The 22,493-nt window shown below is 41.5% G+C and overlaps 1 protein-coding gene across 3 annotated transcripts in view; it reads left to right on the plus strand.

Annotated features, from left to right (window-relative positions):
* Positions 1 to 22,493, plus strand: part of AKAP13 (A-kinase anchoring protein 13) — a 227,667-nt gene that overhangs the window by 86,313 nt on the left and 118,861 nt on the right. For 2 of the 3 annotated variants that reach the window (XM_075045059.1, XM_075045060.1), the window contains 2 exons: positions 8,971 to 9,267; positions 21,114 to 21,297. In XM_075045059.1, coding sequence (XP_074901160.1) covers positions 8,971 to 9,267; positions 21,114 to 21,297 — 481 coding nt within the window. Of the gene's footprint in view, positions 1 to 8,970; positions 9,268 to 20,904; positions 21,298 to 22,493 lie in introns of those variants that run through there. The other variant, XM_075045061.1, reaches the window with a different exon arrangement.

Raw genomic sequence — 22,493 nt, forward strand, 5'->3', positions numbered from 1 at the left:
TGGGGTTCGTTTTGTCACTGTTAGTGGGAAATCTGACACCCTTTGTGATTCAAAGGGAAAGGAGGCAACTGTTCTCAATTGTTCCTTTAGTTATAATGGGCTTTTTTTTTTTTTTTTTTTCTGACCCAGTAGAGTCCTGATCTTGCGGTGTAGTATGCTAGATAGGGGTAGCTGCTGTCCCAAAATACAGCTTTTATCAGGCAGAGATTTAGCGGACCTTTCAGAAAGGTAGTCCCGTTCCTGCCAGATAGCACTGTCTGGGGTCGCAGTGCAAGGGAAGAAGAGGTGACATCTCACATGTAAAGCAACCATTTCAATAACACCCTCTTCTATACTTGTACCTCATTTTGGAAAAACTACCTGAGAAAAAAAGACTTCAGTGGTGAAGGGGTTACTGGGGAGAAGCAAAATGGGAGAACCCAATTTTTTTCATACCCTCCGCTGACACTGATGCATTTGTCCAGTGTTGCTTCAGCACTGACTACTCTGATTTCAATAAGAGCATGACTTATTTCAACCCAGCTCTTCCTCCTCCTCCTCCTTCTTCCTGAACTCAACAGTGAATCTGTAATCATGTGTTTACACTGTATATTCGGCCAGTTGCCTTGGAAATGGTTGCAGTGACTCAGAGTTGGTGTTATTTGACCTTGCTGCAGGATTAGCCATGGACAAGAGACAGTGTGTGGGAGACCAGCCCTTGTTTAAACATCCAAGCCCAGGCACTTAGCAAGTGCTCTGCAAGGAAACTCTCACAAACAGCTTTGTAACCAAAATCTCATCCTTCACTTCCAGCTTTGAGCATCTTTCTTTGTCCCTGCAAAGCAAGAAGTGCTGCACATCCCTGGGATGAAGGAAAGGCTGATTGACTCAAGAACATACCGAGCCTCTCTGCCTTCCTGCCTTGCACCTCTTCTGCTTCTATGCTGGGCTTGGAGGCTCTGCTTTCATGCTCATCCTAAGTCCTTAGAGTTTCATATGGTCCCTAGGAGCCTTCACATGAAGTCCATCAGGGGCTGGGGTGAAAAGGGTAACCATAATTCTGTTGAAGCTAATGTAAAAACAAAACCAGATTTTAAAATCTTTTTCTTGACTCTGTCAGTAGTTTTGGTGATGTACGGAAGCGTAGAAAACAGAAAGAGAAATCATTTAATTATATTGCTGCCAAAATTAAGTAGAATGTTTTAGCAAAGCTTTCAAAGGAAATCGCATAAAAAAAACCCCCCACCTCAACAACATAAGGTGGTTTTAGATGAGAAATTAAAAGAAAATAGAATGGAAGTATAAAATGTCAGAATACCTCCTAAATTCTCATTGTGTGTGAAAATTCTCTATATCCTGAAAGACTTTACCTAAATAAAAGCTTACAACTGCAGAGTCAAACGACTGCTGCATTTATATAATTACTAGAGCAATCTGCCTCTTTCTTAGGCTGTCTTTATCATCAGCCTTAAACACTGAAAATATATATAGTTAATAGTACAATTCAAATGTAAGCTTTTATTTCTGTACATAATAAAAGAAAGGACTCCTGATTGTAAATTTATGGGAGCAGCTTTTTTTACTTGAAGATGTGGCTAAATGTAGATTCAGCAGTCACTCAAAGGACAAAATACTTACCTATATTTCTGCACTTGCTCTGAAGGATGGGATGGGGTTGTTATCCTGCCCCACTATTGACTGTGTTAATTTAAGGGAAATAATTTCCCCTTGTAAGAAACAGATTCTCATCTGAGCTGATCTGTCATAACTTGAAGTATCAAAATAAGCTACTGGGATACAAGAATTAGGCAGTGGATGATGCTTTGTGTGCTTCCAGTAGCTCTTTTGCCAGCCTAGGGACAAATCAGGTTACATCGTCCAACTAAGCTTCTGAGGCAAAAGGTACCAAAAACTTATTTAACTATTGCTTTACTGTCACTGTTACAATGCTTCAATTTATAAATCATCTGGTTCAAAGTCTCTATAATTGAAGTTTTCCTCAGTACCAGCAGCACTCTTAATTCTGCAGAACAATTTCAAATGCTGTCTTGTCAGATACCATGTTAAAGTCCGTTGGCATAGCAGAGAGAGATGTAATGGCACTGGATGTTGCTTGAGTTTGGACATCATTAGTTGGAAGAGCTTGGTTGCTGGAGTTTGGTTATTAAGAAAATACCAAACGTCCAAGCAGAGAAGGATGCAGAGAGATGGTATCACCTCTGCTCCTATGGCTAAACTATTGTTGCTGCTGAAATTTTACTGTTGGGGATGGATGTGTCCACTTAACATCATGTGCTCGTCCTACTTAGTGTTGGTAGTAAACTAAGCTTTTCAGCAAGTCCTTATTAGTGTAGTAACTGAGACTGTCATAATCTTTAATGTACGTTTTTCTTCTCAACATCTCTGCAGAGTAAGGAGGGTAACTGAGACATTGAATGGCCAAGCAGATTGCATGTGGTAGTGTAGAAAGTCTGCGTTAAAGCAGGGAAGTGAAACTTCATTGCAAGACAGCAGCCTCATTGCCTGCCTCTGCTACTAGAGCAGCTTTTCCCCCCACTGGAAAAAAAACCCTAATAATAAAAAGCCTCAAATCATGATCCGGCAAACAAACTAACAAAAGAAGGAACAACCTCACCCCTGTCCACATGAGTCAGAAGCCCTAACCACAGCCTGCTGTGGGCAGTGGAGGCATCTCGGCATCAGGAAGCTCTTGGGCAGATTTGGGAGAACATTCCTGCAGGAGAAAGCTCACAAAGTGAGCTGGTCTGCTGGGAGCTTGAGTATTTGTGCAGTGCATCTAGTGCAAGTTTGTGGGCCATCACAATAACGGCTCTATTACTGGGCACAAATTTTGCTTTGCATTTAAAGACGGGTGTGAAGTATGTGGGAGATGCAGAAGAGCTCAGTGGAGGAAATTTGAAATGAAATTTCAGACAGGGAGACACAGTCCCATACTGTAAATCCAGAGCTGCAGCAGCTCCTAATCAAGCAAGTGAAGGGTAAGAAATACCCTGTCTATAAGCTAAGTCACTGAAACACTAAGTAAGGTAATTTTGTGAGATATAATTGCCTTTGTGTGTACTGTTGCAATGTGTTGTATCACTCTGAGCCTTTGCTCTGTAATACCTAAATCATGTTTCTCTTGTTGGTTGATCTCAAAAGGTGCGGGATTCTTGTATGGGTTTCAAAGGGGAGGAGGAGCAAAATTAGAGGCAGAAAAAGGGCCTGAGAGACTGCCTGCCTGCTGCTAGCTGGTTGCCAGCAGTTTCTACAGGGCTGAAACACTCCCGTTTACTCCAAATGCCTTGGCTCACTGGGATTTTTCTCTCTATGCTTAAGCTAAGGTAGAGAAGCAGGTTCGATCTTTAACTTGTTCTTAATTCTGTAGTTCTCAGGTTTTTGTTTTTTCTTTCTTTCTTACTTTCTTCCTGCTAGTTAAAAGGATAGACTAAAATTAATTTCAATTTGCTTGAAAATATCTTCATTTCAAACTTTTCTTTTACTGTGAAATCCTTTACATATGTTCATGCTTTATTGTCTTCTACCACAGACTGTTTTCCCCTAAGAAACAACTTTTCATAGAAAAAGCTGTATTTTATGAATTACAATCTTTGTACTGGTAGACGAAAAGGGTAAACAAGTTGCATAACAAATGACCACTTGGCAGTACCAGTTGTGGATTTGAAAATACTCTTAATTATGAAACAAAAAAAACCCCTAAAATAGAATAAAACAGTGTAGCCAAGACGACTTTTTGCAGTCCATCCTCTTTGGTGTACTTAATTGCTCTGGGCAGTGTAATTAAAAGGAAATGATGCCAGTTCTAGATGACATCAGTCACAGGAAAAAGTGATTGAATCTGTATAAAAATTATTTAAGATGTGATATGTGGGGTCTACACATCTATAGATTTTTAAGGCATCTGCAGTATAAAGGCCTTAAAAAAGTCTTTCTACACTCTCCATATTAATAGCTGAGGGTTTAAAAGGAAAAACAAAGGCTCCTGTCTATTGCTGGTACTGTGCCTATGTATTTCATAAGGTTTCCTGTGTTGCAAGAGTGAACACAATAACTGTGTAAATCACACAAACATGCTTCAAATATGGGCTCTGATTTTCAGAATCAGAATTTGGGATTTCTGAAAAAGAAAAAAAGCACTTTTCACATGGCTATAGGAGATCCCTTGGCTTCCCTGTCCACAAGCCACCAGATGGCAACATCTCTTGGATGCAAATCCAAGATACTCCATGAGATTTGCCGCATTTGTTGTCTGGCTTTCCTGTCCTGCTTAAATCTCTTCATAAGACCTCTTTCAACCCAGCTCCACCATGGTAACTCAGAGGATGCAATTAGCACTGGAGTCCTTAGTCACCTACCAGGCAAACCCAAACATGTGCTTCCAGCAGGGCTTTAAATAGCTGCCCAGGCTGGGGGCCCATTGTTTGATAGCTCAAATGTGAATTCTGAAAATAGGAGGTTTGGACAGGATTTCCACTTTTAGAGGAGTAGGAAATGAAATCATGTTTTAGTAAAGCTCTGTTTAGGGGTGTTTTGTCTCCATGTGCACCCTGTTTAACAAGAAAAAGTCTGAATAGTTTTGCTGCTGCCTTTTTAACCACACCCCATATCAAAGACACAGGTACCAATTAGATGGACAGGTCTAAGGCCGTACATTAACTTGTCTGCTAATGACTTAGAGCTCAGAAGTCTCCACCTTTTCTCCTGCTCATTGTTTTGTATCGTTATCGTGTAGAAGAGGCAGTGCTATCATACTGATGTATCTTATCTCTTCAGGGATAAGTACAGAGAGACCAGAACCCCATGTTTTCATTTTTTTGTTCTTGTGTGTTTTCATTTTTTGTTCTTGTGTCTTGCCCAAAGCAAGCTTCATTAAGTGGCCCAGTAAGGAATTCTTTAGTTCAAGAGTTCTTGTCTCATTTAAAGTAATTTTTAAAGTGTGGTTTTATGTGAAGATGAGGAATTTGCTTTATCACAACAGAAGCAGTCACTGCACCCATCTCTGCATAGACTGAAATAGTTTTTTAATTTCTGTATTTTTCCTGCCACACATTGGCACTTCTCAAAACAGCTAGAAGTAGTGAATTGTTTCCAAGCTAAATTTAAAGTAACTGAGTAGCAGAAGGAGAAATGGGGTAAAATGCAATGCAGGAAGAATTAAGGGGTGGGTTATTTGACTTTTATCACAGTTAAGCCAGCATATAAATGACCTGATTTTGTACTGTGGCAGAAAAAAAAGTGTGAAGAAGAGAAGCCTAGCCATAAACATGAAGTTATTCTGTGCAGTCTGAGACATCAACAAGGCAGAAAAACTGTCGTGTTTGTCAGAAGAGTTAATATTCACACTGGGATACTGCTGGATGATACCAGTGGGGTGATGTTCAGTATTTCATTATTTGCTTTTGACTGCTGTTTTGGCCAATGGGCCTGATTTCTGGAGAAGACTGAAGGCAATCAGGAGGGGTGCTGAACAGCATCGCAGACCTGATCATGTTGTAAAGCACAGAGATTTATCTTCCCTTCTGTGGGTGCACTCATCTGTGTGATTTATTCAGATACATGTGTTTTGAGCCCACCAAAATGCAAACCTTTACAAATAGGCTATAAATAGGCATATCACTCTTCCTGACACGTCCAGGGTTTTATTTTGCCTTTTTAATGAGTTGGACATTTTTCTGTTCCGTTTCTGGGGAAGGTATATGAGGGAGTTACAGTAGTCAATAGTTGAACACCCTGATGCTTGCAAAGTGCATGACTTGGTGCCTAACCCATATTAGGAGAAAGCCCTGCTGTCTGCCAGCCGGAGCAGAAAAGATGATCAGAGCAATAGTGTCTGTTCTGACACCGCCCAGAGCTCTTTGTGATCTTGGGCAAGTTACTTAACCTCATAAAAACAGATTTGGGCTTGTTTTAGATGATAACCACTTATCTCCTGAGAGTGCCAGAAAGCTTAGCTCACTTTTGCTAATGGTCTGAGAAAAAGGTCTGTTGAAGTTCAGATATTAGTCTAGGCGAAGCAAGCAATGGTCTTTGATGTTGAGAGAAGCGTTGCCCCACCGACAATTCCTTCAGAAGGTTTATGTACTGGGGACATGTTTGCTTGCATCGTTTCTGTAGAGGTTTCAAAGCAGGGGGGCAGAGACCTCTTGAGCAATCTTTGTAGTATTGGCCATGCTTGTTACTTACTGGCTTCTCTTTTGTTTGAACTGTTTGCCAAAAGTCAGAACCTGTCCCAGACTCTTACCCCCTGAGTCTGACATCTTCTCAGATGTAAGGAAGGAGAACATCAAAGCGTTGTGAGCAGTTGCCCTTTCGAAGAACATTCCCCAGGGTTTAGCAGGATGCCTGTTTCATCCTATTAGATGAAAATGGATCGTCAGCTCTGTCACCTCCCTTTCAAGGCTGTATTAGATATCTGGAGGAGTTTCAAGAGAACCATTGTTGGCTGCAGATCAGAACGTGGCCTTTTTGTCACCTCCCCTTGCATTGCATTGAACAATCCTGTAGCTTTGCTTAATTTTGGGGCTGGTGTTTAACATATGCTTCATCCAAGGGAATTTTGTGTACATCCATGATGTACCGGTTTAAGAAGACGATGTACCTTGACTGAGGTTTCTCTAGTTGTTGCCATTATGGAGGAGCTTTTGCTGTCCCTCAGAGGAGTTGTTTGGCTTCATGACAAGGAAGTGACTGTCCTGAAGTATTTCTCCGTAACTGCTCATGGGCTGTGTTTGCCTTCTGCTTCAATTCTGAAAGTCAACTGGCTTTCTGGCTGAGTAGCCATATTCTAGGTTATTTTGCAGATGGCATTCTTATGCGAATAGACAGAAAATAATATATATAAAAAAAAGATTTAGCTTTTCTCATGCTATTAAGGAGTCTTTTATTATGAATTTTTTACCTTTGCATTCTAGTGAACTACCACTTTGCATGAGGGAGAGCCAAGTTCGCAGCACTTGAGTCAGCTCCTGTAGGCTAGTACGGCATTCTTAGCGGGCTGCATGCAACTCGCTGCTTTTGTGGAGGTTCTAAACAAAATAAATGAGTCTTACCAGCTCCTATTTCTGATGTCTTTAAGAAGATAAGCAAAGCAAGAAGGCGGAGGGGTGTACGCTTCTGAACTGCGTTAAAAGCAAGCTCCCCAAAAGTTGCACCGTCTCCTCGCTTCTCCCTTGAATATTTGAGGCTCCTACTGTGAGGGCAGGTGGAGTTTCTGAATGGGTTTCCAGGCTGCTGAGATCCCTGCCACTGCCTGTCCTATTGATTGGTGACGTATTACAATGCATGTGCAATATTTCCAAGAACAGTAGAAGTAGGTCTTCTTACCCTTATTCTTTTTTATAACATCAATACTAGTATATGTATTCCTTCAGCTTTCACATCATCCTTTTGTGAATAAATGCCTGGTGCTGGAAGGAAAGAAGCTTTCTCACCTTTCAGCTTCAGAGCCTCCCAGTTGTACTGAGCTGTTGCAGTGACATCTGTGTGTGTTTTCATCCTCCCCTTCTACACTTGGCTTTGATACCTTTCCAGCTGCATTTGCTCTGCTTAGGAAGCCATGCAGCCTCGTCTCTGACAATTTTGGTGCTACCCGCAGTGTCGTAATAGCAGTTTTGACCTTTCAATTAACTTCAGGATTGCCTCTTTCAGCAGACAAAACCTGTATAGATGCCAAAAGCCTCAGAACAGATTCAGAAGGTTGGCTGAAAGACCATGAAGATTAGGGACATATTTTTCCTTTTGTCAGGGAAATCAACAGCAAAGGGCCCCGACACAAGAAGGAAACTTTCCCACTGACCACAAATAGGGGCTTAAATTGAATTTTCAAGCCTTTAAAAATAAATCGTCATTTTGTATTCAATTAAGCAGGGTTTCATGAATGTAGTAGTATGCTGAGGTCATGGGCAAAAAGAAGCTTTTCCAGTAATTAGTGCAGGGTCCATGCTGTTCTGGCAGAAACAGCCATGACGTCAGTCCGAGACTGGAACAAGAAACTGTGCCGCACGGTGAACTTGAAACACAAACCTTATTATTGAAGGGGCATGTCTGACAATTACAAGTGCTGATTGTGTTGAACACATAGTATATTTTTCCTTTCAAAATTGCAAAAAAGGTGTTGTGGGTTTTGTTGGTTTTTTGGTTTTGTTTGTTTGTTTTGGTTTTTTTTAGTTTCTGAGTCAATGAAATGCCAGGGCATCCTTTCTCTTGCTTCCTTTGCCCTAAATAAATAAATAAATAAACCTAAAAGTTATCAAGCTTCCAACCTTTTTGTTTTGTAAATACAGAAAGTGGCCATTTCCATGTTTTTATTTAGCAGAAGCAGCTTAGTTTTAATTTTGTCATGTGAACCCAAATCCGAAGGGCAGGTGCAGCAGTGAGCCTGAGATCTGAGAGCATGCACAGGGCATGCCTGGGCAGGTTGCATTCTCATAGCCGTTGCTGCTTTTTAGGCCTTTGTTTTAGGTGAAATTGCGGTGTTTTATGTACAAGCCAAGTGTTGTGACAGCATTTGGAGTACGTAGTTTTGCAGCACTTGGATTCTGGTTTCTGGTGAGTTACTGGAGTCCTGGGGAGCTGGAAAAGAAAAGTTTGACTATATAACCTGTCTGTTTGGACTGCAATTTCCATTGGTATGTTAGCAAAATCTTCACTTGAATTACTTAACGCTCTGGGGTTTACTTGTCACTGATCAAAAATAGTGTGGTCAGATAAGAGTGGCTTACATTTCTTGGTTTATATTGTGCCAAACAGAAGAGTTCCATATCTTTTCCTTTTAAAGTCTGTAATAAATACTTACCCCGATGATACATATAAATTCCCAAGATAGTGCTTAATTTAGAGTTGCAACTCTCAATAACTTTCTCTTACCTGATTTAGTATTAAAGACTATGTGGTCAAATGAGTTGCTCAGTTGTGTTTCTTCAGTGCATGCAATTGTTCTTTTTTACCATGTCCCTTGGTTTTATTTTGCAGGCCATGACTGCTGTGAGACAGTGAAGGTGGCGCTTTGTGCCTCTAGAGAAGGTCATCCTGTTCTCGTTGTGGCAGAAGAGAGTTTCCAGTTTGTCCAGGATGAAGCCTATGATGCTGCCCAGTTTCTGGCCACCTGTGCTGGCAACCAGCAGGCACTAAATTTCACCCGGTTCTTGGACCGGTCAAGACCACCTGCTGCGGACGTGGACTTTTTGGATGAGAAAGTGGCTTTGGCATTTCGACACCTGAAGCTGCCGGCAGAATGGAATGTGCTGGGAGCAGACCAGTCTCTGACCGGTGAGGACCTCTAGGGCACGTGTGAGACTTGTGGGTTTGGAGAGAGGTAAAAAAGCCTGGGAGAAATGGTTCCCTGCTTTGGGAATCCTCCACACACCTTTCAAAAGGTGTGTCGGTCTCCGTGCTCGGAGATGGGATGTGATGTGCACCAGCATGCTCCTACTACATATACATCCTATACTTTGCACTTCAGCCACCTTAAAATATGTAAGGCACGGATGTTTTCTCTGTGTCTTCTCATATGAAATAGCACAATCTGTTGTAAATGGTCAATATTTTAACATATACCCAGAAAGGTGGTTTTTTTTTTTATGTCTGTATGCAATGGTAAGTGTATCAGCATCACGCTTCTGAGATTTCCTGAAAGAAGCATGTGTCTAGAAAGTCTGATGCTCCTGGAAATATCCTTGTGCCACAAATTTGGTGCTTTTGGTAATTGTTGGTTTTATCACACAGGTGCAAAGCGACTGTAATGTGTAAAATAAATCTGATTTTTCTTGGAGAAGTTGGGGCTCTGCCCCTGAGGATTTGTATTGCATCCCTGGTTGGACACTGGCTGAGCAAATACAAGCGTTCCCCAAAATAATCCTGGACAATTTTGCAAATAAAAGAAGGCGAAGGTGGGAAACCCTGACCCTTAACCACAGCAGCGAGGGCTACTGAGAGCTTATAAATAAACCCCAAGGCTGGCCCAAAGTCTCTGGCAACTGCTGAAGCATAAGTGCCAAGGTTTTTGGGATGCTATGGCATGTCCATGTCCTTGGAGTTCTGCTTTTTTGTTTTTTGTTTTTGGGTTTTTTTTTTTTCACAGGGGAGTTTAAGGAAGCATATTGAAGGACTGGGGGACTAGTTCCAGTGTGTACAAATCCTTGCTGTAAATTTTCAGGGTATTTTGGCAAAGAGTTTCACTTAACAAAAATGGCTGTGAGGCATCTGTTATCTTTTACAGGATGCAATAGTGTAAACACTTGGATAGGAATGGGATGTGGCTTGCTCGGAACAGCAGATCAGTTCTGCTTGCTGCAACAGGGTTTTCTGCAGGAGATTTTCCTGCTTTATTTTTCACTGACTTGCTGACTGCTTTTGTAAATGTGAATACACAGACAGGCAATTCAAGCAGCATTAGCAGATTTTAAAAGACTTGAACACATTTAATGGATTCTGGATAGAAATTGAGATGCTGTCATATGTTTACAAGGAGATAAACACTTGGTATTTTTTTCCCCTGTGTGGAAGACACTGATGTTTGTTTCTGCATTAAAAAAAGTTGTGATAATGCAGACATTTCTGGTTTAAGTGATAAAAATACATCAGAGTGATCTTAAGTTAACAAAAACTTTGATTGAAGCTCTGAATTGTTGCTGATTTTGCGGGAAGACTGAGATCCAGTTTCTCTTTCTGACTTTGATTATTCTTGGGAAAAACAGCACTTGGGGAAATCAGGCCATAAGATTTATATTGATTTGCTCAGCATGTGCTTGTGTGCCTGAAAGTCGTGATCATGTGGGGCTCTGAATGCTAATGGACCGGTAGAGCATTGCATCTACAGTGTGAACAGGGGGAGCTCTGTAGTGCTGAGCTCTGTAGCGCTGGGCATTTTGGCATCTTGTAGTGAGGTTTTTGCAGACAGAAGTATAAGTGAGTAAACATAATGGCACTAAATGCAACTTTCATCCAAGAATATTGGTACTGTGAAATAAGTTCCCTTCTGGCGAGTCCTTTCATAAATAACTGAAAAAGGGCAGTTTATTGATGTCTTGGTCTGTCTTTCATCTTCTGATCAGCTTTTTTGCTAGAGGTAGATTTATCTGGTAATTTTTTGCATTGAGATAATTATACATGGGGAATTTGGGGGAATTTTTTGTGATTGTGACAGGGAAGATTTGCATGGGTAAGCATCCTTTTTGTCACAAAACTCTGTTTTGCTACAGTGAGATGGAAGAGATGTCCCTGACTTATGATGGAGTGCTAGGTTAGAAAAACCTCTGGTAAAATCTAGCACCCCTGTACTGGTGTTCGTGGGTTAATTTGTGTGGGGGAGAGAAAAGAGCACAGCAAAGATTGAAACTGTGGAAGCATTTGAACAATTGGACATATTCTGGTCAGCGCCCCTCCAGTGGGACACCCCGTCCTGCACTGCATCACTACCTATGAACAGCTATTCCAATTCATATTTCACTTTTTGCTAAGTGTCAGCACCATATACTTCAAATAACCTTCTCAAAGTAGAAAATGCTGTAGAAAGGAGAACAAAAGAAAATGTCAGATCCCTTCTTGAAAGATTCTTAGTGCTGCCTCTGAGCTGGCATGTCTCTATGGGCTCTTGTGGGTTTGAAACAAAACGCTGCTGTTTAGCAAAACCTCTGAAGGCAGGAGTGAGGCGGGAGCCTCAGCCAGCTCCCTGAGTGCTGCAGCTTGATGGGGAACTGCTGTTCAGAGATGGCTGTTGCTGTCAAGCATGTTTAAAAGTTGATTTTTCTAAGGACTGAAGTAGAAGTCTAGCTTTTACAAAAGGTAACGGCCTTTCTGCAGGCAGAAGCTAAGTAGAAGATCCACCATCAAGCAGAACTCTGTGGTGATTTTTGAGGAGGGGGTGGCTCTATGTGGAGGCTTCTCCTTGCTTTTGCCTGCACCCAACCCTGACCAGTCTTTGAGCAGAGGGCAGGGAGTTCATTGCTGTCGCACACCCCAGAGGGCAGAGAAGCTGCTAAAAGTAACCCAGCTCCATCTGCTGAAGCTGTTTAACTAATCTTTCGTGTCAATAGGTTTGTACAGTGTGAAGTGCACGGTTAAGGTCCCCACACTGAGGAGAAGGAGGGACGTAACACCCCATGTGCTCCTGGGTACCAGTAGACTGGTCGCTGCATCATTAAAATAATCTTCAGTGGTTTGCGTTCATCCATTATTATTCCTTATGTTATTGCAGCAGCATCCCTCCCTCTTTTCTAACACATTAGTAGGTTTGACCTTTTAGTATGGAAACGTGCAGGATTACTGTTGACAAAGCTATGTGAGAATCATCTACTTGCTTATGTTTTGGTTACCAAACCAAGGTCTTCATTCTTTAAGAGTTTGCCATTGCTCAGGATTACAGGTATGGTACGGTCATATAGCCAAATTGTTAAGAGCACATCCTTTCAGCTGCATGTTAGAAATACCTCCAAGATTATTTAAAACTGCTGGAAGACATTTGCAAACATTCCAGTGCCCCTTTTTTGTTATATTTATTTGTATGTAACCTACTTAAGCTAGCTGTTGCCATTCAACATAGAAGTTTGTTCAGCTTCAGTAATCCTGGTAATCTTTCACAGTAGGTATTCTTTACATTTATTCCTCTGTTACCTCTTTAGACACCATTTTCATTCAAACAAATTGAAAATAAAATGAACATTTCTTCCTGTATTGTTATCAGTGCATTTTCAAAACCCCACTATGTTCATTTGCAGTATTCTCATTCTTTTTTTTTTTATTGGTCTAGAGCAGCAAAAGGTTTTATTGCTTAAAAAGAAACTGTCCAAAGATTAAATACATTGAGTGGCATTGGTTATTCTAATTCCCACAGTAGTAGTATTTTAATGATTTGGTTAACTTGCTCAAAACCAAGTATTTATTAATTTATATTACTCTTGTACAATGTGAAAGACTAAAGTTGTTTGTGGTAGTAAGTTCTTCGTTCTTCACCCAAAATCCACTGAAGAAGTGGATTTGTCTGGACCTCAGCAAGCTTTAAATGAACGCTTTGTGCCAAATTTAACACCACACTATGTTTTTGTAGCATTGGGGCTTTGATGATGAGCTTTTTGTTCAGCAGCCAGCAGTGTGGAGCATGGTACCCAGCCTAGTCTTACCACTGACAGTAACGCTCATGCAATGGAGAGCAGTGGCTGGATGTTATGAATACCTGATGGGAAAAGCGAGTTTGGAAAACAGAGTCCTCTCTCTCAAACGATTTATCAGTGGTCTCATCTTACAGCTTTTCCTGCCTGCTTTTGTGTCGAAAGGTGATACTCTTGCACAAATTTCTTATTTCTAATTCTTTGCCTCTCTGATTTGATCCTGATTTGACTTTAATAGGTATCTAGGAAACAATTTCTTTATGGAATATTTCCCCCCTTAATATATGTGTGTGCGTATATATACACATATATATTTATGTGTGTATATATATATAAAAGCTATTCTCTCAAGCTTTTCCTCATAAGAGCTACTCTCAAAAGGTTTCAGGGTGTTGTGATCAACATTACATTCCTGTGGAGAACTAGCAGTCAACCAACACCTGTGGAGCTGACTGGAAATCGGAGAAGGGACCTGTGGTGTTCTGGTTCTTTTTCCAGTAACGGTGGCCATGTTTTTGCTGTGTGGTTTATTCTCAGGATGTTGTGCATCAGACTTCTAAGTTGCCTTCCTGCTTTCCATCTCTTATTTTTCTTTCTCCCTGAACCCACCTGCTGCGTAGGACACTTGAGGTGCAGCCTCCTGCTTGCTATTTGTAGAAGACCTCAGAGAACAAGTCTTAGCTTTTAATCCTTAGCTTAGAGAAAAGGACCCCAGAAAGACTTGCATTAAGTATCTATTTACCCACAGTTATAAAATATTTTACAGAGGTCCCAGGTAATGAGAATTTGGGAGAGTAAAATATCTTCCAGATCCCATTCGGTGCCGTGCTAGCAGAACTGGGGATGGGAGCACCTAAGTTTCCTAACTTTGGAGGTCTTTGGGCTCCATCCTTTCTTGCTGAAACAGGCAGAAGATACTCAACCATTTGGTTAAATGAACTGAATAGCAAAAACAAAAGCCCAGCACGTGTCGAGGCTGAAGGGGACGGAGGAAGCAGTGCCATGCATGGTGCCGTGGTTCTGCTCAGCTGGCGCAGCAGTGTGTCCTTGTGTTGCAGGGGCAGAGCAGAGTGCATGTGTGTGTAGGGAAAGGATTTACATTGCAGGTAAAGAGTGTATCTGAACCCCCTTGGGCAAGTAAGTGTGTCCTGACTTCCTCCCTGCACGGCTGCCGTCCTCATCACTTCTGTCCTGGGGCAGTTGTGTCCCGAGGACTGTGCTCTTCTCCCACCCATACACTGTCCCTCTGCGGTAGGTGATTCCTGGGCCTTGCTCTTAATTATCTGTCTATCTGTATGAACTCCAATGGCATCCACAATTTCAGAATATCCATAATTAAGGATTACTCTTGTCACCATGGTATTCCAAACACAGCATTACTTTCAGGTGCCATATAATCATGTCCATCTTAATTATTACAAGTGCAGTGTAACTCTGTAAAGAACATAGTTGTTACTGCTGTGAAAAGTAGGGTTATTTACTGTTCTCAGTGGCATTTAAAGGCAGCTGTTTAAATGGAACAGATTGTTACACTTTATATCTAGAAATCAAAACTTAATATTTATTCTGAGGGTGCATGCAATGTAAATACAGGGCTGTGATTTTCTGTTTTAAATGGCTGAAGAGAAAATAAGCTAACTAGAAAACCAGAACAGAATATTTGGAGGTATGAGTAATGGTTATGGCTTGTTTGTGTTGCAGAAAAAAAATTAGGGAGGATCTAAGGCTCAGGTATGAAAAGCTTAGAGAGCTTAATCCTTAGTTAATAATCAGTAGAAAACAGATCACTTTCAAAATCTCTTTTAATATTCTGACAAAACTTTTGAGGAAACAGCCTTTTCATTTTGCTCATTACGAGTAAGTGGTGAAACCCAGACCTATGGTTACAATTTCAGTGGTGTGAACTTTCTGAGGTGGTGCTTTCAGGAGCTGCTTTAACATTGGCAGAGTGTCGTGGTGATCAACTATGGTATGGAGCCATTCCCCTGGGAGGGTAAGGAGAAGCAGTCGCTTTGGTGAGCTGTGAGATAGCCACAATTATGGGCATATAACCAGTAGACCACCTCATTATATAAAACACTTAACAGCTCCTTAACTTTAGGAACACAGTTACTGACCTCTTGAATATGTACAGCTTCCCAGAAATGCTGCTGAATAAACATCCATGTGCAGTAAGTATTGCTTGAGAAATGAAACCCCATGAGCTCACCAGGTAGGAGGTGGACTGAGAAGGAAATGCTTTGCCCTGGTTTGAAATAGTCTGAATAGATTTGGGTTATGAGTTTAATAACTTTGTGTACAAAACCAGTAGGGTTGCAGTGTACAGCGCAACGCAAGTGTCACCATGATTAGAGATAGTTAATTTGTTTGGGTTTTGTTTTACAGAAATGGAGAAAGTCTGAAGAGAGAAATTAACCAAAAAAACACCTTATTTTAAAGAAAAAAGCAAAAAGCCTAAAAAACCCCTTTAAAAAGCTTTTAGAAATAGTTAGAAGGAAATTTGATTATTAGGAGCTAATCTTTTTTGCATGGGAGGATGTTAAAGATATGCAGCTGATGATGTTTTTCAGACATAAAGCTTTTATCTGTTCATCTGCTGCACTCTATAGTTTCTCATCGAACCCTTTCAGTGTAATAGTTACAGGTACTTTTTTCATAGGGTTTCATATCCTTTCCTAATCTGCTGCTTACCTTCCATGCTGCCCCCTGATAAAGGACTTCATGGTATACATTGCCATGATCTTTTCTGCGTCAACACTGCAAAGCAATCTGTTCAGCTTTAGTCCTTGATAAGATGTAAAAAATCTTTTCTATACCTAAATTTAATGCCCTCTGCAGTGGAAAATGGGAAGCAGAACATAATTCTGGTTCAGACTGCGTCTGAAATGTACTGCTCAGTACTGAGATGTACCGCTCAGTTTGTGGCTGAGAAATCATTGGCAAGAGAAAGTTTGTTCCCTTTGATATTAGTGGGAATAGGGACATGAAGATCCTTTGGTGTCCTTTGAAAAATTTCTTGTTTACAAGATTAAAAAAGAATTACCCACACACCTTTTTATTAACTGAACTCCTAACTCCAAACACAGTGTCTGCCTTGACATTTCTTCAGTACTGTTGTCTGCTGGAGCCTTCCTCTAGGACCTCAGCGTTAAGTGATAGCTTGTTGCTGGGTTTTGCCCCCCATGTTTCTTGAGGGTTGATCTGAGCAGTGAGAACATTTCCACCAGAAGCAAGGAGAACAAGATTTTGAGGCCAAATTTAATGCTAGATTTCAAAGTTGCTGAGTATATGTGAATTTGGGTGAGAATGAAGGCAAGGTTACTGTCACAGGAAGACTAGTGAGAGATGTTTCAAGCTATTCCAGTCCATGGCTGTCTCTTCACTGATGAGATGTCTCAGGGCATGGAGAATAAACTGAGCAGTTAGGTGTGGGGGTTACTCTATATAAAGAGTGATTTTTAAAAAGGAACAGTATTCTTTTTTTCCTGTTACTTAATCAGAACTAAAAAGAAAGTTTTCACTTAGAGAACAGTTTGTGTGTTCTTGGATGTGTCATACCCAAAATTTTCTTTTCTTCAATGCTTATTTGTTTTGTGCTAATAACAGCTTAAACATTAATCCGTTACTGTTAGCAATGTATATTTGACAGTCTTCTATGGAAGTTTTGTCCTTAGTTACCCAGATAAACTGTCTGTTCATGTGTCACAGCTGCAAAAAAATACATAAAAATAATATATCTAAAGTCTTATGTTTTGCCAGCTGGATTAGAGTGCCCTGCCATAATGGAACAATAATCATATGTTTCAACTCTTGCCTATTACTAGGAAACGAGAAGGGAACAAAACAACCTTGGCCTTTCCAGTATCATGTGTCTTGTGTTTCCACAGTCTCCTAATTACAAGAAGCTTTTTGTTGATGTTCAAAGGACAGACATTTTAAGATGCGGAGCTCATGCTTGATATGGGGTAGGAGAAAGAGCTCTGGCTATTCGATTGTTAAAGCTTTTTTTATTCTTCCATGCCTGGGATGGACATTTTGCACCATGACAATACCTTGAAATCATTGGCTGAATTTTCAACATTTTGTGCTACAAGCTTCATCCCTTCAGAGGTAGGAAGGCTGAAGGGATCCATCTGTCTTCCTCCCCTCTCCATCCAGCAACACTCCTGTACTTGATGCAGACCAGTTCTTATCTTATTCTGAGCAACATCATACACCAACAGATGTATTTTTCATTATATATTAGTAGTTAATCCAGCCCACAGATGGCACACGCCTTTTAAGTGTAGCCATGCAAGTTTTGCACACTCCAAAACCTTCTAAAGCCATTGCCCGGGGCCCCTACAGTTGTTGTGTGTACAGTACTTTGTCTCTTTGCTGCCATCATCTGTGCCCATCTGTTAGGATGGCCTCATGCCAGTTTATATGTTAGGCAGAGCCTTCCAAATGGGCCTGGATAGTGAGTTTGTATGTTTAATATGCTCTGGATGGCAACATGCCATGTCTTCTTGTACAGATCTTCTGTGCACGTCGTCATTGCTCAAAGGCATTGGGGCAGGGCCACGTTCAGTTCAGTTGCACTTGTAGACACCTCCATCCAAATGCTGGAACTACTGTGTCTACTAAATTGATGATAAAGAAGGTTGTTTTAAAAGAATGGGGAAAAGGTGGGATTTTCAGATGATGCAGTCATATGAGCAGATTACATCAGATGGGCATTTGGGACAACTGGGAGGGGGCATTTGTGGTGAACGGAGTTAAATCCAGTTGGTGGCCCGTCACAAGTGGTGTTCCCCAGGGCTCAGTTTTGGGGCCAGTTCTGTTTAATGTCTTTATCAATGATCTGGACGAGGGGATCAAGTGCACCCTCAGTACGTTTGCAGATGACACCAAGTTGGGAGGGAAGGTTGATCTGCTCAAGGGTAGGAAGGCTCTACAGAGGGATCTGGGCAAGCTGGATCGATGGGCTGAGGCCAACTGTGTGAGGTTCAACAAGGCTGAGTGCCGGGTCCTGCACTTTGGTCAGAGCAACCCCATGTAACGCTACAGGTTTGGAGAAGAGTGGCTGGAAAACTTCCCAGCGGAAAAGGACCTGGGGGTGGTGGTCGACAGCCAGCTGAATAGGAGCCAGCGGTGTGCCCAGGTGGCCAAGGCGGCCAACGGCATCCTGGCCTGCATCAGAAATAGCGTGGCCAGCAGGAGCAGGGAGGTGGTTGTTCCCCTGTACTCAGCACTGGTGAGGCCGCACCTCGAGTCCTGTGTTCAGTTTTGGGCCCCTCACCACGGGAAAGACACTGAGGTGCTGGAGCGTGTCTAGAGAAGGGCAGCGGAGCTGGTGAGGGGCCTGGAGCACAAGTCTTATGAGGAGTGGCTGAGGGAGCTGGGGCTATTTAGTCTGGAGAAAAGGAGGCTGAGGGGAGACCTTATCGCTCTCTACAACTACCTAAAAGGGGGTTGTAATGAGGTGGGTGCTGGTCTCTCCTGTCAAGTGGCTGGAGATAGGACGAGAGGAAATGGCCTCAGGTTGCGGCAGGGGAGGTTTAAATTGGTTATTAGAAAAAATTTCTTTACTGAGAGGCTTGTCAGGCATTGGAACAAGCTGCCCAGGGAAGTGGTGGAGTTGCTATCCCTGGAGGTGTTCAAAAAACATGTAGGCATGGCACTTCAGGACACGGTTAAGTGGGCATGGTTGGGTTGGTGGTTGGACTTGAGGATCTTGGAGGTCTTTTCCAAACTTAATGATTCTATGTTTCTATTTCTATTTCATCTATGGAAATAAGAGACAGGGACACCCAGTTGGATCAGGGACAGGATGAATATTTGCCTGCATCTTGCAGAACTTGCAGTTGGTATGTGTGTTTATTGGTGAACCATGATGAATAAAAGATGCTTCCACCTAACTGTAAGGCTCTCAGCTGAAGGAGGAGGAAGCATTTTGGTCCAGGGACTCATGCTTATGCTTTGCAGGTCTATGCTGCTCAGTTTTAGTGCAAGGCTTTCTATTTTAGTTAGAAAGATGATTTTTCCTTTCAACAAAGAAGCTAGCACAGCAGATCCTGTGCTAGAACACATGTGGTCAGACAAGTGCAACTCATTCTTTATTTGGATGGCAGTCGTTTGCTCTAACAGGAGTGCTTTTGTGCTTCCTACATCTCAGTAGGAAGAGTTGTACCACTTTAATTACACTAGCTGACTCTGCCAGTGTACAGGTAATGTAGGAGCTTTGTGCAAGTACAAGTTCATTGAGTGAAACCTTGGGCATCTGCTTTCACTGTGTGTAAGTCCTACCTGTATCCACACTTTCTCATTTTGCAACCTCATCAGTAGCCTTTCCCTTATGTCTGTCTATATGGTGTGTTATTTTTCATTTTTGTTTAAATCCAAGGCTGACAATCATTGATTAACTACCTTGTTTTGTTGTTTATTTCTAAATCATTATACTCTATAGCATTTAATACCAAAATCCGTGTCATTACTCTCCCACAGGCTGAGAATTTGTCTCTGAGTGAGCTCAGCTATTCCCTTTTTCTCTGATCAGCTGGAACCTCCATTCAGACACACTCATGTATTCAGGACAGCATGGTTTTGCTTTACGGTAATCAAGAGGAGGTTAGGGAGAAGAATTGGTTTGTAGCCCAGAGACCTAATTTGGAGTCATCTCGAAGAAAGACAGTGCCAGAAAGCTTTTGGTTCTTGAATACAGATCAGTTCTTCAGGAGTTGATCCAAAAAGTTGGGAAAAATTTTATGTCAGGCAGGGGAGAACTGCCCATTTTTGCTTTGCTTTTCACTGGACGTCTTAACGATGTCCCTTAAGAAAGCAAGTAAGCAAGAAAAACAACAGCACTTTGAAGAAGTGATTTCTCTTGGGGCATACTTCTTGAGGAAAAAATACTTAATTAAATCCTAAAGCCATCATGTACTTTTATTCTTAAACCTGCTGTATAGGTTTGGCTGGCAACCAAATTAATAACCCAATAAATCATTGCTATGATATTAAAGGTATTATACCATGTGTGCTTATTGGCATGGTTTACTGAGACCTAGTTGGTGCTTTGTTTTTGTTGTTGCTGCCAATCAATACTGAAATCCTTTGTTAATTAAAAGAACAAATTTATATTTCTTGCAGGTTTTTTTTAACCCAAATGCTTTTGCCCTTCATACAGAAGTAACAGGCTTTGATCTGCAAATACTGTATTTCAGCAGTGCATCTGGAGCTCATTTTTGGCTGAAGCTTTTCAGAGCATCGTTCTAGGGCTGCAGCTTTTAGAGTAAGGGGATATTTTTCTGAGATGAAAGCTTAGGCTCAAGAGTGACTTTTACCAAATTAGAAGGTCACGGTTATTAAACATAAAAAGCAGCAGTAGAGATTGCTAGTTTATAAATGCTGCTACTGAGAATGACAGAGCTACTGTATAAAGTTGAGAAAAGCTGGTCTGAGGCATAATCAATCCAGGAAAGCAAAATCTTCATTTTCTTTCTCTACACGAGATGTTAAACTGTTCTCTTCTATAACTGGTTTAGATTGGTGCTTCAAATGTAATTGATTTTTTTCATGCCTTGGGACAAATCAGCGTCCCATTAAATAACGAAACTTGTCCGTTCCTGAAACCTGGTCCTGGGTATGTGAGGAGAAGGCTTGGACATCTAGAAGAACCCACCTGACCATGCCAGGTTCTGTTTGGAAGCGCTGCAACTTGGTGGTTGCTGTGGCTGTTTATGAAATGGTGTTTTTGTCACATTGACTTTTGTGGTCAGTCTCACCCTGAGAGGTCCTGAGCACTTCCAGTCCCACTGTAGTGTGTCCCTTGCTTTAAAGTACTGGTCTCTCCTGGATATTGGCAGCCAGCATATTTTTCCAGGTGCTGCAGGTTCCTCAGCTTTCAGGCTGTCAGCTCCATGCTAGCCATTGTGTGTGGTGTGGCTGGGAGGTGGGGATATGACATTCACCTAACCCATAGCCTACAAATTCCCATTTCTTTTTTTTTTCTTTTTTCTTCTTTCTTCCCAGAGAACATCCCTCGGGAAACTCTGATGCATTTTGCGGTGAGGCTGGGTCTGCTGCGGCTGACGTGGTTTCTGCTCCAGCAGCCAGGTGGAAGAGGAGCTCTCAGCATCCACAACAACGAAGGGGCAACGCCTGTAAGCTTGGCCTTGGAGAGGGGCTACCAGAAGCTGCACCAGCTTTTGACAGAGTAAGGATGACTTGATGGTTCCTCTGCTGGTTTTCCATTCTGTATCATGCATGCCTTTGCTGTACATTATTACTGAATAGTGATAGAGCTATACTCTATCCTTAAAGGCAATTTTTATAAAATTTTGCTTTTACCTTTCTTGGTAGCAACAATGGGAGCAGGTCCTTAGGGTTTAGGGGAAACGCAGTAATGTTGTTATGTTCTCCTTTTCTGTTGCACAGTGTTCTGCTTCCAGGTGTCTCTTAAGGTCCAAAGCGAGTCTCCGTACTATTGACTAAGACAAACCGTACACAAACTCAAGTGAAAAAGCTTTTCTTTGAACAAGCACAGCTGCCCCAAAGGGGGGAGCTAACAGGCTTCCTGGGGGTGGTTGTTGATTGTTGTGTTCTTACTTTGTAGATTTGGAGTTTTTTGATTAAACGAAATAATAATTGTATTGAAATAAGGTGGCATCTTGTAGAGAATAGGTATCTTACCAGTATAGGTAAAAAAATGCAGGTAAGAATTAATGCAAGTAGTTAACAGCAGAAACAGTTCTCTTTTGAGTGGTCTTAAGAAGCAGCCAGATCTTACAAACTCCTAGCAAGTAACTAGTGGCATGAGCATTTACTGCAGTGTTTTACAAGGAATCCTTCAGAAGATAAGTTATTTTTGAATAGCAAATGTTTGGAGATCTAGCTTTAAAAGCTGAGGCTAATAAAGACAAAAAGCTTAAATAAGTCCCCAGGGGGCTATTTGTAAAGGAAAAGACTTGGTCTGCTTGTGTGTTATTCTGATGCCTGGTTCTCTTAAGCTTTGTTATTAACTTTGTTTTTCTGAATTGAATTTTCAGATACTTGGGGTTTATGTTGAGTGACCCAATGTCATGTTTAGGAGTCTGCTTTTTTCCACATTATCACGCAATATTTCTCTGTTAAGAATTGTAAATTATTCTGCTTTCTGTAGTTGTTGGGCGGAGTGTTAGAGGGCAAAAAATACGGTCTATTTTGCTGGAGTGATTGCATTTAAGTTTCATCTCTTAACAATTCAGCTAAACACATGCAAAGTGAGGATGAAGGAGAAGGTGCAGGGTGGGACAGGAGCTATACTCTAACCTTTTCTTCTGCCTCCTTTGCTGGGATTAATACAGGGATGATGACAGTGTTACTTTTTTCTCCATCAAGTTCAACAGTCATACTGTGAAAACATACAACTCT

The sequence above is a fragment of the Buteo buteo genome, chromosome 13 (genome assembly GCF_964188355.1).
Source record: "Buteo buteo chromosome 13, bButBut1.hap1.1, whole genome shotgun sequence".
NCBI lineage: Eukaryota > Metazoa > Chordata > Aves > Accipitriformes > Accipitridae > Buteo > Buteo buteo.